Source organism: Bubalus bubalis, chromosome 11, assembly GCF_019923935.1.
Source record: "Bubalus bubalis isolate 160015118507 breed Murrah chromosome 11, NDDB_SH_1, whole genome shotgun sequence".
Taxonomy (NCBI): domain Eukaryota; kingdom Metazoa; phylum Chordata; class Mammalia; order Artiodactyla; family Bovidae; genus Bubalus; species Bubalus bubalis.
Genome location: NC_059167.1, coordinates 43317207 through 43330276, shown reverse-complemented (window position 1 = coordinate 43330276; position 13070 = coordinate 43317207). Strand labels below are relative to the sequence as shown.

Below are 13070 nucleotides of genomic sequence, written 5' to 3'. Positions count from 1 at the left end.
TTTTTGGCTATTGTAAATAGTGCTGCTGTGAACATTGGGTTGTATGTATCTTTTTGAATTATAGTTTTATCCAAAGATATACCTGGGAGTGGGATTGCTGGGCCATACAGCAACTCTAGTTTTTTGAGGAACCTCCATACTGCTTTTCATGCACCAATTTACATTACTTGGACATGGGGTAGCTCCTCCCGGCCGCCACCCCTGACCTCAGACGCAGGGTAGCTCCTCTCGGCTGCCGCCCCTGACCTCGGACTTGTGTAGCTCTTCTTGGCCGTTTCTGCACTGTGGCAGCCTGGCACTCTCGGCCGCTTCTTCAGGCATGGGGTCCTCCTGGCTTCGGGGCGGTGACCGGGAGGAGCTACCCCATGCCCGAGGCCGGGGGCGGCGGCCGGGAGGACCAACCCCACATCCAAGGAGCGGTGGCTGTGCCGGCTCAGGAGGCCCTAGAGGAGCTATCCCACGGTGAAGGTCAGGAGGGGTGGCGGTGAGTAGATACCCCTCGTCCAAGGTAAGGAGCAGCGGCTGCACTTTGCTGGAGCAGCCGTGAAGAGATACCCCACGCCCAAGGTAAGAGAAACCCAAAGAAGATGGTAGGTGTTGCAAGAGGGCATCAGAGGGCAAACACACTGAAACCATACTCACAGAAAACTAGTCACTCTAATCACACTAGGACCACAGCCTTGTCTAACTCAATGAAAGTAAGCCATGCCCGTGGGGCAACCCAAGACGGGCGGGTCATGGTGGAGAGATCTGACAGAATGTGGTCCACTGGAGAAGGGAATGGCAAACCACTTCAGTATTCTTGCCATGAACAGTATGAAAAGGCAAAATGATAGGATACTGAAAGAGGAACTCCCCAGGTCAATAGATGCCCAATATGCTACTGGAGATCAGTGGAGAAATAACTCCAGAAATAATGAAGGGATGGAGCCAAAGCAAAAACAATACCCAGCTGTGGATGTGACTGGTGATAGAAGCAAGGTCCGATGCTGTAAGAGCAATATTGCATAGCAACCTGGAATGGCAGGTCCATGAATCAAGGCAAATTGGAAGTGGTCAAACAAGAGATGGCAAGAGTGAATGTCGACATTCTAGGAATCAGCAAACTCAAATGGACTGGAATGGGTGAATTTAACTCAGATGACCATTATATCTACTACTGCGGGCAGGAGTCCCCCAGAAGAAATGGAGTAGCCATCATGGTCAACAAAAGAGTCCGAAATGCAGTACTTGGATGCAATCTCAAAAACAACAGAATGATCTCTATTTGTTTCCAAGGCAAACAATTCAATATCACAGTAATCCAAGTCTATGCCCCAACCAGTAATGCTGAAGAAGCTGAAGTTGAACGGTTCTATGAAGACCTACAGACCTTTAGAACTAACACCCAAAAAAGATGTCCTTTTCATTATAGGGGACTGGAATGCAAAAGTAGGAAGTCAAGAAACAACTGGAGTAACAGGCAAATTTGGCCTTGGAATACGGAATGAAGCAGGGCAAAGACTAATAGAGTTTTGCCAAGAAAATGCACTGGTCATAGCAAACACCCTCTTCCAACAACACAAGAGAAGACTCTACACATGGACATCACCAGATGGTCAACACCAAAATCAAATTGATTTTGTTCTTTGCAGCCAAAGATGGAGAAGCTCTATACAGTCAACAAAAACAAGACCAGGAGCTGACTGTGGCTCAGATCATGAATGCCTTATTACCCAATTCAGACTTAAATTGAAGAAAGTAGGGAAAACCACTAGACCATTCAGGTATGACCTAAATCAAATCCCTTATGATTATACAGTGGAAGTGAGAAATAGATTTAAGGGCCTAGATCTGATAGATAGACTGCCTAATGAACTATGGAATGAGGTTCGTGACATTGTACAGGAGACAGGGATCAAGACCATCCCATGAAAAAGAAATGCAAAAAATCAAAATGGGTCTGGGGAGGCCTTACAAATAGCTGTGAAAAGAAGAGAAGTGAAAAGCAAAGGAGAAAAGGAAAGATATAAGCATCTGAATGCATACTTCCAAAGAATAGCAAGAAGAAATAAGAAAGCCTTCCTCAGCGATCAGTGCAAAGAAATAGAGGAAAACAACAGAATGGGAAAGACTAGAGATCTCTTCAAGAAAATTAGAGATACCAAGGGAACATTTCATGCAAAGATGGGCGCGATAAAGAACAGAAATGGTATGGACCTAACAGAAGCAGATGTTAAGAAGAGGTGGCAAGAATACACAGAAGAACTGTACAAAAAAGATCTTCATGAGCCAGATAATAACGATGAAGTGATCACTGACCTAGAGCCAGACATCCTGGAATGTGAAGCCAAGTGGGCCTTAGAAAGCATCACTACGAACAAAGCTAGTGGAGGTGATGGAATTCCAGTTGAGCTATTCCAAATCCTGAAAGATGATGCTGTGAAAGTGCTGCACTCAATATGCCAGCAAATTTGGAAAACTCAGCAGTGGCCACAGGACTCGAAAAGGTCAGTTTTCATTCCAATCCCAAAGAAAGGCAATGCCAAAGAATGCTCAAACTACCACACAATTGCACTCATCTCACACACTAGTAAAGTAATGCTCAAAATTCTCCAAGCCAGTCTTCAGCAATATGTGAACCGTGAACTTCCTGATGTTCAAGCTGGTTTTAGAAAAGGCAGAGGAACCAGAGATCAAATTGCCAACATCTGCTGGATCATGGAAAAAGGAAGAGAGTTCCAGAAAAACATCTATTTCTGCTTTATTGACTATGCCAAAGCCTTTGACTGTGTGGATCACAATAAACTGTGGAAAATTCTGAAAGAGATGGGAATACCAGACCACCTGACCTGTCTCTTGAGAAACCTGTATGCAGGTCAGGAAGCAACAGTTAGAACTGGACATGGAACAACAGACTGGTTCCAAATAGGAAAAGGAGTTTGTCAAGGCTGTATATCGTCACCCTGCTTATGTAACTTATATGCAGAGTACATCATGAGAAACGGCTGGAAGAAGCACAAGCTAGAATCAAGATTGCCGGGAGAAATATCAATAACCTCAGATATGCAGATGACATCACCCTTATGACAGAAAGTGAAGAGAAACTAAAAAGCCTCTTGATGAAAGTTAAAGAGGAGAGTGAAAAAGTTGGCTTAAAGCTCAACATTCAGAAAATGAAGATCATGGCATCCGGTTCCATCACTTCATTGGAAATAGATGGAGAAACAGTGGAAACAGTGTCAGACTTTATTTTTGGGGGCTCCAAAATAACTGCAGATGGTGAATGCAGCCATGAAATTAAAAGATGCTTACTCCTTGGAAGGAAAGTTATGACCAACCTAGATAGCATATTCAAAAGCAGAGACATTACTTTGCCAACAAAGGTTCGTCTAGTCAAGGCTATGGTTTTTCCTGCGGTCATGTATGGATGTGAGAGTTGGACTGTGAAGAAGGCTGAGTGCCGAAGAATTGATGCTTTTGAACTGTGGTGTTGTAGAAGACTCTTGAGAATCCCTTGGACTGCAAGGAGATCCAGTCCATTCTGAAGGAGATCAGCCCTGGGATTTCTTTGGAAGGAATGATGCTAAAGCTGAAACTGCAGTACTTTGGGCACCTCATGTGAAGAGCTGACTCATTGGAAAAGACTCTGATGCTGGGAGGGAGTGGGGGCAGGAGGAGAAGGGGACGACAGAGGATGAGATGGCTGATGGCATCACTGACTCAATGGACGTGAGTCTGGGTGAACTCCAGGAGTTGGTGATGGACAGGAAGGCCTGGCGTGCTGCGATTCATGGGGTCGCAAAGAGTCGGACACGACTGAGCGACTGAACTGAACTGAACTGAACAACAGTGTAGGAGTGTTCCTTTTTCTCCATACCCTCTCCAGCAGTTACTGTTTGTGGACTTTTTAAGGATGCCATTTTGACCAGTGTGGGTGGTAGCTTACTGTAGTTTTGATTTGCATTTCTCTAATAATTAGCGATGTTGAGCATCTTTTCATGTGCCTGTTGGCTGGCTGTATATCTTCTTTGGAGAAATGTCTATTTAGGCTGGGTTGTTTGTGTTTTGGTATTGACTTGTATCAGCTGTTTGTATATTTTGGAAATTGAGCTCTTGTCAGTCACATTATTTGCAAAGATTTTCTCCTTCTTTGTAGGTTGTCTTTTTTTTGTTTATGGTTTCTTTTTCTAACCACTAAAATATTGATTTATTAACCAGGGCATGTTCTGGAGCCTAAATGAATGTACTTACAGATTTTTAGTATGCTAAAGATCTGAATTTAATGTGAGAAAAAGTTTGGAGAAGCCCTTGGTAGGAAAAACATAGACAGTTTGAGCCAGACACTGTGACTTATAGTTTATAAATGAGGAAATAGAGATGCTAGGTCACACAACTTATAAATGGGCAAACCCAGGACTCCTTATCTTCATGCTATTCCCACCAGACCATACTGTTCAAGGTTGTCCTTGATCAGAATCTCACTTTCATCAGAACTCTCTAATTCTTCATTACAGATAAATGTTCCCTCTCTAGGTTTGGAACTTGTGCATTTTCGTTTCTTTCTGGACCCTGTAGTCAAATAAAAGTTTTGTTCCCAAGCAGCTTACCCATGGTGAGTTCTTTCTATTTTAGATGGTACTTTTATAGGGAGTAGTTCTGAAATTGGTTATATTAACACTGTTAAAGATAAAGTGGCTGCAGGTTAAAATGGTAAGGATACATTTTTCCTTCTTTTTTTTTTTTGGCTGCTGGGTCTTTGTTGCGTGCAAGAGCTTCTCTCTACTTGCCATGCGCAGACTTAATTGCCCTGTGGCATGTGGGTGGGATCTAGTTGGCTGACCAGGGATGGAACCCGGATCCTCTGCTTTGGAAGGTGGATTTTTAACCACTGGACCATCAGGGAAATCCTGCTAAGAACAGATTTTCAATCAGTAATAACTATTCGCTATAGAAAAATGAGTCCAGTGTGAACTAGGCTTAACTATATTTGTACAGAGGTCACTGGGCACTTTAGAGGGAGAATGTGGGAACAGGGAGGACGCCTGCAGGGGCTCAGTAGGGTTAGGGAAGTGAAAAATTACCAAAAGCAGGAGAGGGGTTTGGTCCATGGAAAGCCCACCTGGGTTTGCTAACTGGTGCTTATCGAAGTGAGGCCTCTACCCTTCCACAGAGGTTGGGAGATAGGGACCCTATCTTCAAGTGTTGGCTGGAATAAGTGGTAAATACTTTGGCAGCCTTGGGTTTTCTCAGGCAGCCACTTTAAGGGGATGTAGGATTATCCAAGGGGTGTGGCCTTGAACTCTTAGAAACTCTGCTGCTATTTTGTTCAAGTCTTTAAAAGCTAAGGTTGTGGCCCAGTTGAGAAGAGGCCTTGGAGGAGCCTAGGTAGAGTTTTGGTCAGGGTGAGAATCTTTGTCAAGAGTTTATACTTGCATATTACCCTTGTTATCAACTGGTGGTCCCTGAACTTTACCCATACTGGAATTACCTGGGAGTCTTAAAAAAAAAAAAAGTACTGATACCTGGTGCTCACTCCCAGAAATCTTGATCTAACTGGTATCAGATGGGCCCAAGGCTTTGGGGTTTTTAACAGTTCTCCTGTGATTCTAAAAAGCAGCAGTGTTCTAGAGTTGCTTGCTGTTCCAGGAGGGGCATGTGCACCAGAAGCACTGGAATCCCCATGTACTTCTTATGCAACTTGAAGCTTGAGAAGCCCTGCTCCAAGCCAGTGGTTCTCAGATTGAGCCTGCCGCAGAGTCACCAGCAGGGCTTGTTAAAACATAGATGGCTGGGCCCCTCCCCAGTGGTTCTGATTCAGTAGATCTGAGGGGCCTGATAATTTGCATGTCTGACAAGTTCCCAGCTGATACTGATGCTGCTGATCTGAAAACACGCTCTGGTCTATAAAGAGGTGGTCTCTTCTGCAGGTGCTGGCTGGGAGCTTAATGATGCTAATGAGCTGCCTGTACATCACCTCCCCAGGCTTTCGTTGTTTTTTGTTTGTTTGTTTTATTAAAGAGGTTTGACTAGACACTCTCTAGGATTGCTTTTAGTTTTGCTGTAGCAAATAATACATATGTGTGTATCTAGTAAATAGACACTGTTAACATGAATTTTCAAGAACAGTTGAAGGCTAACGATGATCGAGTGCTGCTTTATGCTGGACCTTCCCTGACGCCTGTACTTTGAGTCACTCCAAACCTAAGATCTGAGCTTCAGTTAATGAAAGATAATCCACACCCGAAGAACTGAATTATACTAAGCACACATGATGTGTAACTCAGGATGCTTTTTCTCTGTGTCAGTGGTTCTCAAAATGCAGCCCCTGATCAACAGCATCAGCATCACTTGGGAATTTGTTAGAACTGCAAATTCCAATTCCAGTTTCAACTCTGGAGAATGGGTCCCAGCAGTCTGTGTCTTTTTTAAAATATATGTTTATATATTTACTATTGGCAGGGCTGGGTCTTCCTTGCTATGCAGGCTTTCTCTAGTTGTGGAGAGTGGGGATACTCGCTAGTTGCGGCGCATCGGCTTCTCATTGCAGTGGCTTCTCCGGTTGCAGAGCACGGGCTCTAGGCGTGCGGACTTCAGTAGTTGCTGCATGTGGGCTAAAAGTAGCTGCGGCTTGCGGGCTCCAGAGCACAGGCTCAGTAGTTGTGGCACACAGGCTTAGGTGCTCCGCAGCATGTGGGATCTTTCCAGACCAGGGATCAAAGTGGTGTTCCTTGCATTGCAAGGCAGATTATTAATTACTGGACCACCAGGGAAGTCCCAGTCTGTGTCCTACCAAAACGTTTTGGTGAAGGTGATTCTCAGTGTTCAAGTTTGAGACTCACTGCTGTACCTGAACTAGAAGACTCAGATAATCTATTTAGCTCATCCTCTCTGCCTCCAACACACCTCTCCACACCCCATATATATATATATAAAAGCTTGCATGTGGAACCAGATATTTATTAGGGTTGCCTGATTAAAAAAAACACAAATAATTATTGCCTCCCATGTATGAGGCACTAGATACATAATGATGAGCAAAATAGATGAACTCTCTACTCTCATGGAGCTTACAGCTTCATAGACGTATGACATCTGTACAAAAGGAAATTGACCATCATAGTGGAATGCACCATCAGCTGTATATCCACATGACAACATGGTACTCTGTGTGCCTGGGGAGACGGTACCCAACTAGAAAACCTGGGTTGGCCAGGCATCCAGCTTCCCCTTGCACAGGGCTGCAGTGATCCTGACTGACATCTTTCCTCTTAGCTGTCTCTTTACAGTCTTCATGCAGCCCCACCAACTGTAATGACAAAATAATTATTTTCAAAAGTTAAAACACTTGGAGAAGACTCTGGCCTTCCTTCTAGGGGTCTTTCCAGTCAGGTTCCCTTGAAGGTCTGACCTGACTTCCTAAACAGCAGCTTGGAAAACTCCATCACACTGTGCTGAGCTTATCTGTTGGTCCTTAGCAGGGACCCACTAAATGCTTGTGGCGCTGGTGTACAAATGAATAACATGTGTAACAGATCATCTCTTAGGGAGGGTCACTGTGTTTTTATACTGATTCTTCTTAGCTTTCATTTCAGATGCTGACATTCACTAGTTTTACCCCCAAATTATTTTGGTGCCTGTAGCAGCCTATCTATGCACTCATTATATGTCTCCAACCAATGCACTTGAAATCAGAGACCTGTTGAATGATTTACAGGGTGGTGGTTGTTGTTATTATTTAGTCTCTCAATCCGACTCTTTGTGACCCCATGGACTATAGCCTACCAGGTGCCTCTGGTCCATGGGATTTTCCAGGCAAGAATACTGAACTTGGTTGCCATTTCCTCCTCCAGGGGATCTTCCCGACCCAGAGATTGAACCCGTGTCTCCTGCATTGGCAGGCTGATTCTTTTACCACTGAGCCACCAAGGAACCATTTACATGGGTATCAGTGTATTAAAAAAAAAAATCCATTTGTGCTTTCAAATCAAGAAGGTGACTTATACAGACAATTCTATGTACACAATTTTTGACCCTTTTAAAAGAGAAAAATCAGTCTTTAAAATTGATTACCTGTCATAGGATGGGTTGCTCAATTTTGTTTGCTGCTGCTGCTGCTGAGTCACTTCAGTTGTGTCTGACTCTGTGTGACCCCGTAGACGGCAGCCCACCAGGCTCCGCCATCCCTGGGATTCTCCAGGCAAGAATACTGGAGTGGGTTGCCATCTCCTTCTCCAATGCATGAAAGTGAAAAGTGGTATTGAGGATATTGTAGGTGGTGCCTCTGTTCATCCCAACAGAGCTGTGGTTCCTGACTTGAATCTCGGAGGTTTGGGGAAGTGACAGACTGAGGAGGCTATCTGAGTTTCTTGGGAGGTCTAAAATGTGGGTCAAAGGTGGTCAGGCCCCAGCAGGTTTTGGCTCCTGGGACTCTAATGGCCGTGATGTAAGTGCTGACCTCTCACATGAAAACAGGTCCCATGTGATGTGGAATGACAGGATTGCTTTAGCACAATCACTGCGTACAACATGAGTCACCTTAACAAGATTCCAAATAACAAAATTGCACAATGTTACATTGTCAAAAGCTTGGCTATCTCCTGTCACCTGGGTTAAAATTTTCACAAGGAGGATCAATAAAGCAAAGGCAGAGACACCTAGCATTTTGCAAAAATTCCCAAATGCTGACCCACAAGCCACCATCATTCTACATTATTGGCAAATTCACATAGATGCAGTGGCATATGTAGTTTTCCTTAGGCCATCCCCAAGTACCTGGGCTGTATAGCCCCACGACAGTAATCAGCTGACTGAAACTGTGCCGTGGCTGTCCCCAAGTTTTCCATGTTCATTTGTGACCTCTCTCCTCATCCACATTACCAAAACAAATCCTGAAGACACTTGAGTTTGCAACCCTTGCTATAGCTGAAAAGTTTGCTGAACACCTTTTTATGTATAGAACTCTGATACTCTAGACTGAAGCCTCTTCTGAGACTATAGGTGGCTTTATCACTTGGTGAATAATGCTGTAGACAGTGGCCAGGATGCTCTTGGGGAATAGGGTTGGCCTCACAGTAGATGTGGACTTCCACTGAGTTGTTCACTGGGGACCTACCCCTCACCTCCCACCTCCTTATCCTTCTTTACTTAAAATACCATTAGCATTATAAGTGGGAGACCTGTGAAAAATGACCAATTAGGCTGTCAGGTTCAGGGTTTGCATTTATTTTTCAGTCTTGTATTATTTCTTTATCTTAAAGAATTTTTTTTTATTAGAGGCTAATGACTTTACAATATTGCGATGGTTTCCGCCATATCAACATTAACCAGCCATAGGTATCCATATGTCCCCTCTCTCTTGAACCCCCTCCCATCTCCTACCCCATCCTACCCCTCTAGGTTGTCACAGAGCACCAACTTTGGCTTCCCTGTGTCATAGAGCAAACTGCCCCTGACTGTCTCTTTTACTTATGGTAATGTATATGTTTCAGTGCTATCTTCTCAAATCATCCCATCCTCTCCTTCCCACATTACATCCAGAACTCTGTTCTTTATGTCTTTGTCTCCTCTGCTGCCCTTCAATTAGGATCGTCAGTATACCATCTTTCTCCATTCCATATATACATGTTAATATAGGATATTTGTCTTTCTCATTCTGACTTACTTCACTCTGTATAACAGGCCCTGGGTCATCCATCTCATTAGAATTGACTCAAATGTATTCTTTATAGCTGAGAAATATTCCATTTTGTATACGTGCCACAACTTCCTTATCGATGCATCTGTTGATGGACATCCAGGTTGCTTCCATGTCCTAGCTACTGTAAACAGCACTGCAGTGAACACTGGGGTACATGTGTCTTTTTCAATTATGCTTTCCTCAGGGTGTATGCCCAGGAGTGGGATTGCTGGGCCGTATGGTAGTTTTATTCCTTTTTTAAAGGAATCTCCATATTGTTCTCCATAGTGGCTATATCAATTTATATCAATTTATCAGTGCAAGAGGGTTCCCTTTTCTCCACATTCTCTCCAGCATTTGTTGTTTGTAGACTTTTTGATGATGGCCATTCTGACAAGTGTGAGATGATACCTCATTGTAGTTTTGATTTGCATTTCTCTAATAATGAGTGATGTTGAGCATCTTTTCATGCGTCAATAAGCCATCTGTATGTCTCCTTTGGAGAAATGTCTGTTTAGGTCTTCTGCCCACGTTTTGATTGGATTGTTTGTTTCTCTGGTATTGAGCTGCATGAGCTGCTTGTATATTTTGGAAATTAATCCTTTGTCAGTTGTTTCATTTGCTATTATTTTCTCTCATTTTGAGGGTTGTCTTTTCAGTTTGTTTATAGTTTCCTATGGCATCTGGTCCCATCGGTTCATGGGAAATAGATGGGGAAACAGTGGAAACAGTGTCAGACTTTATTTTTTGGAGCTCCAAAATCACGGCAGATGGTGACTGCAGCCATGAAATTAAAAGACGCTTACTCCTTGGAAGGAAAGTTATGACCAACCTAGATAGCATATTCAAAAGCAGAGATGTTACTTTGCCAACAAAGATCCATCTAGTCAAGGCTATGGTTTTTCCAGTAGTCATGTATGGATGTGAGAGTTGGACTGTGAAGAAGGCTGAGCGCCGAAGAATTGATGCTTTTGAACTGTGGTGTTGGAGAAGACTCTTGAGAGTCCCTTGGACTGAAAGGAGATCCAACCAGTCCATCCTAAAGGAGATCAGTCCTGGGGTTTCTTTGGAAGGAATGATGCTAAAGCTGAAACTCCAATACTTTGGCCACCTCATGAGAAGAGTTGACTCATTGGAAAAAACTCTGATGCTGGGAGGGATTGGGGGCAGGGGAAAAGGGGATGACAGAGGATGAGATGGCTGGATGGCATCACTGACTCGATGGACGTGAGTTTGAGTGAACTCCGGGAGTTGGTGATGGACAGGGAGGCCTGGCGTGCTGCGATTCATGGGGTCGCAAAGAGTCGGACACGACTGAGTGACTGAACTGATGCAGTGCAAAAGCTTTTAAGGCTGATTAGATCCCATTTGTTTAATTTTTGTTTTTATTTCCATTACTCTAGGAGGTGGGTCATAGAGGATCTTGCTGTGATTTATGTTAGAGAGTGTTCTGCCTGTGTTTTCCTCAAGAGTTTTATAGTTTCTGATCTTACAATTAGGTTTTTAATCCATTTTGAGTTTATTTTTGTGTATGGTGCTAGAATGTGTTCTAATTTCATTCTTTTACATGCAATTGCCCAGTCTTCCCAGCATCACTTGTTGAAGGGTCTGCATTTAGAATCAAGTCAGGAAACAGTGCCATTTCATATCTTGGTGTTCATCTATTTTATTGCATATTAAAAAAAATAACATCCTCCCTCTAACAAGCTTAGTTTGCAATACAAACAGTAGGTGCAAATTGAAAAATAATTATATCTAGATCTTTTCACTTACAAAGGTTCAGGTGTAATTTTAAAAAGTCTCCCCTTACGCTATACATAAAAAAATGCACCGTACAATCTTCAATCAAATTAAAGTTGGATTATATCAACAGTTGGCTGTACTAGATCCATTTAGTTTCTTTTTGGAAATACATTGAGTTATCCCGCTGGTAATATTCAGAGTTTCAGAATTTTATTACTAATGGCATTATAAATGTCCTCAGTCATAGGCACATACATTTCTGCTTTGTCATCCAAGAAATACAAGGAATCTTTGATAACTGCAGGGTTAAAGCCCTCTTCCACGAGGGTCACTTTTCGGTGTTTAAAAGTTCCAGTGATCTCAATGCTGTCCTGAAAAACATCAATCATTTGAGAGCTGTGAGGCGGGTTCTGTGTGATACCAGTATAGCCTGTCTTCAGAACCTCCACTAGGGGGCCCTCTGTGGAGGTATTTTTCCTTCCCTTAGAGCTTAAAGCTCACTTGGGAGGAAGGGCTGTGACAGTGGAATATGAAGCAGAAGCATCTCTTGCTAGGCAAGCTTCAGGTGTTGCTGGAAAATTGTGATTAATGGTGAGGTGGGGAAAGCAGTCATCTACACACAGACGAATCTGCTTTTTCACACTGTTTCTTGTTCCTGCTTCAGTAAACAGGGGGATTTGAGGATATTTCAACTTTGATGTCTCTCAACGTCTCATTGTAAAGCAAATGTCAGGGCTTTATGAATATCAACAAAGATAACTGTATAACCTTAGCAGTCTGGTAATCTAACACTGCTTTTCTTAAATCCTCAGCTACAGAATCACAGTGCTCAAGGTCCAAAAGTGAGTTAAACTAAGGGGTTAATGTTTGAGAAAGAAAACAGTCCCTCTATTGGTGATAGCTTAGCTTTGGAGTTTTGACTGGCTAATGATGCCCAGTTAAATTTCAGGCCATAGACAGGTGCTGGACTTCAGTGAGGTGTTTTTTTTTAACCATTTTTTAAAACTGGAACAATAAGAAGGTCAGAGCATTTCTATTTTATGTGTCTGTTATACCGCATCAGACAGACGTTGTGAGTTATTTGCTAACATTCTTGCTGAATGAACTGTCTGTCGTTTTAAGGAGAAAGGGATTAGGATTCGGTTTCAGCTAGTTTTATCTTCTGGTATTTCTGCTTCCTCATTGAGCTCCCTGAAAAGGGTAGTGAAAATTTGGCTGGCAAGGTTGCCATGGTAGAGAAGAGTTGTTTCCTAAGAGGCAGGGGTCTCCAAGAGAAAGGATAACTGAACTTGATAACAACGGGGTCTCACCTGTATTCTTAGAAAGCGGGGCCTTGCATAATTAGGCAGGTAATCGACCACGTGCTTAAAGAGTTTCCGTCCATCAAATTCATGGTCTGCCTTCATCTTGATCGAGGCCATGCCAATTCGACCCTCATGACCTAGAGTTAAAGTGAATAAAAATTAGGTGTGTTGTAGATAGTTTATTTTATGATGCTTTGCTAGGTCAGAGGATAGTGAACTGAGACAACATTATGGCATGGGTTTCTTTTGGATAGCTGGAATTTGTATTTCAAAATATATTTTGAAGTAAATTCTGAAGTGAATTAATGATAAAACAAGCTATACATTGATTGAATCTTTATTACATGCCAGGCCCTTTGCGAAGT

General features: G+C 43.0%; 1 protein-coding gene across 1 annotated transcript in view; it reads right to left on the bottom strand.

Annotated features, from left to right (window-relative positions):
• Positions 1-11306: 11306 nt before the first annotated feature.
• Positions 11307-13070, bottom strand: part of SLC27A2 (solute carrier family 27 member 2) — a 56283-nt gene continuing 54519 nt past the window's right edge. Inside the window, exons 9-10 of the mRNA XM_006077795.4 lie at positions 12712-12842; positions 11307-11772 (exon numbers count right to left, since the gene is read on the bottom strand). Coding sequence (XP_006077857.4) covers positions 11596-11772; positions 12712-12842 — 308 coding nt within the window. The 3' untranslated portion in view covers positions 11307-11595. The remainder of the gene's footprint in view (positions 11773-12711; positions 12843-13070) is intronic.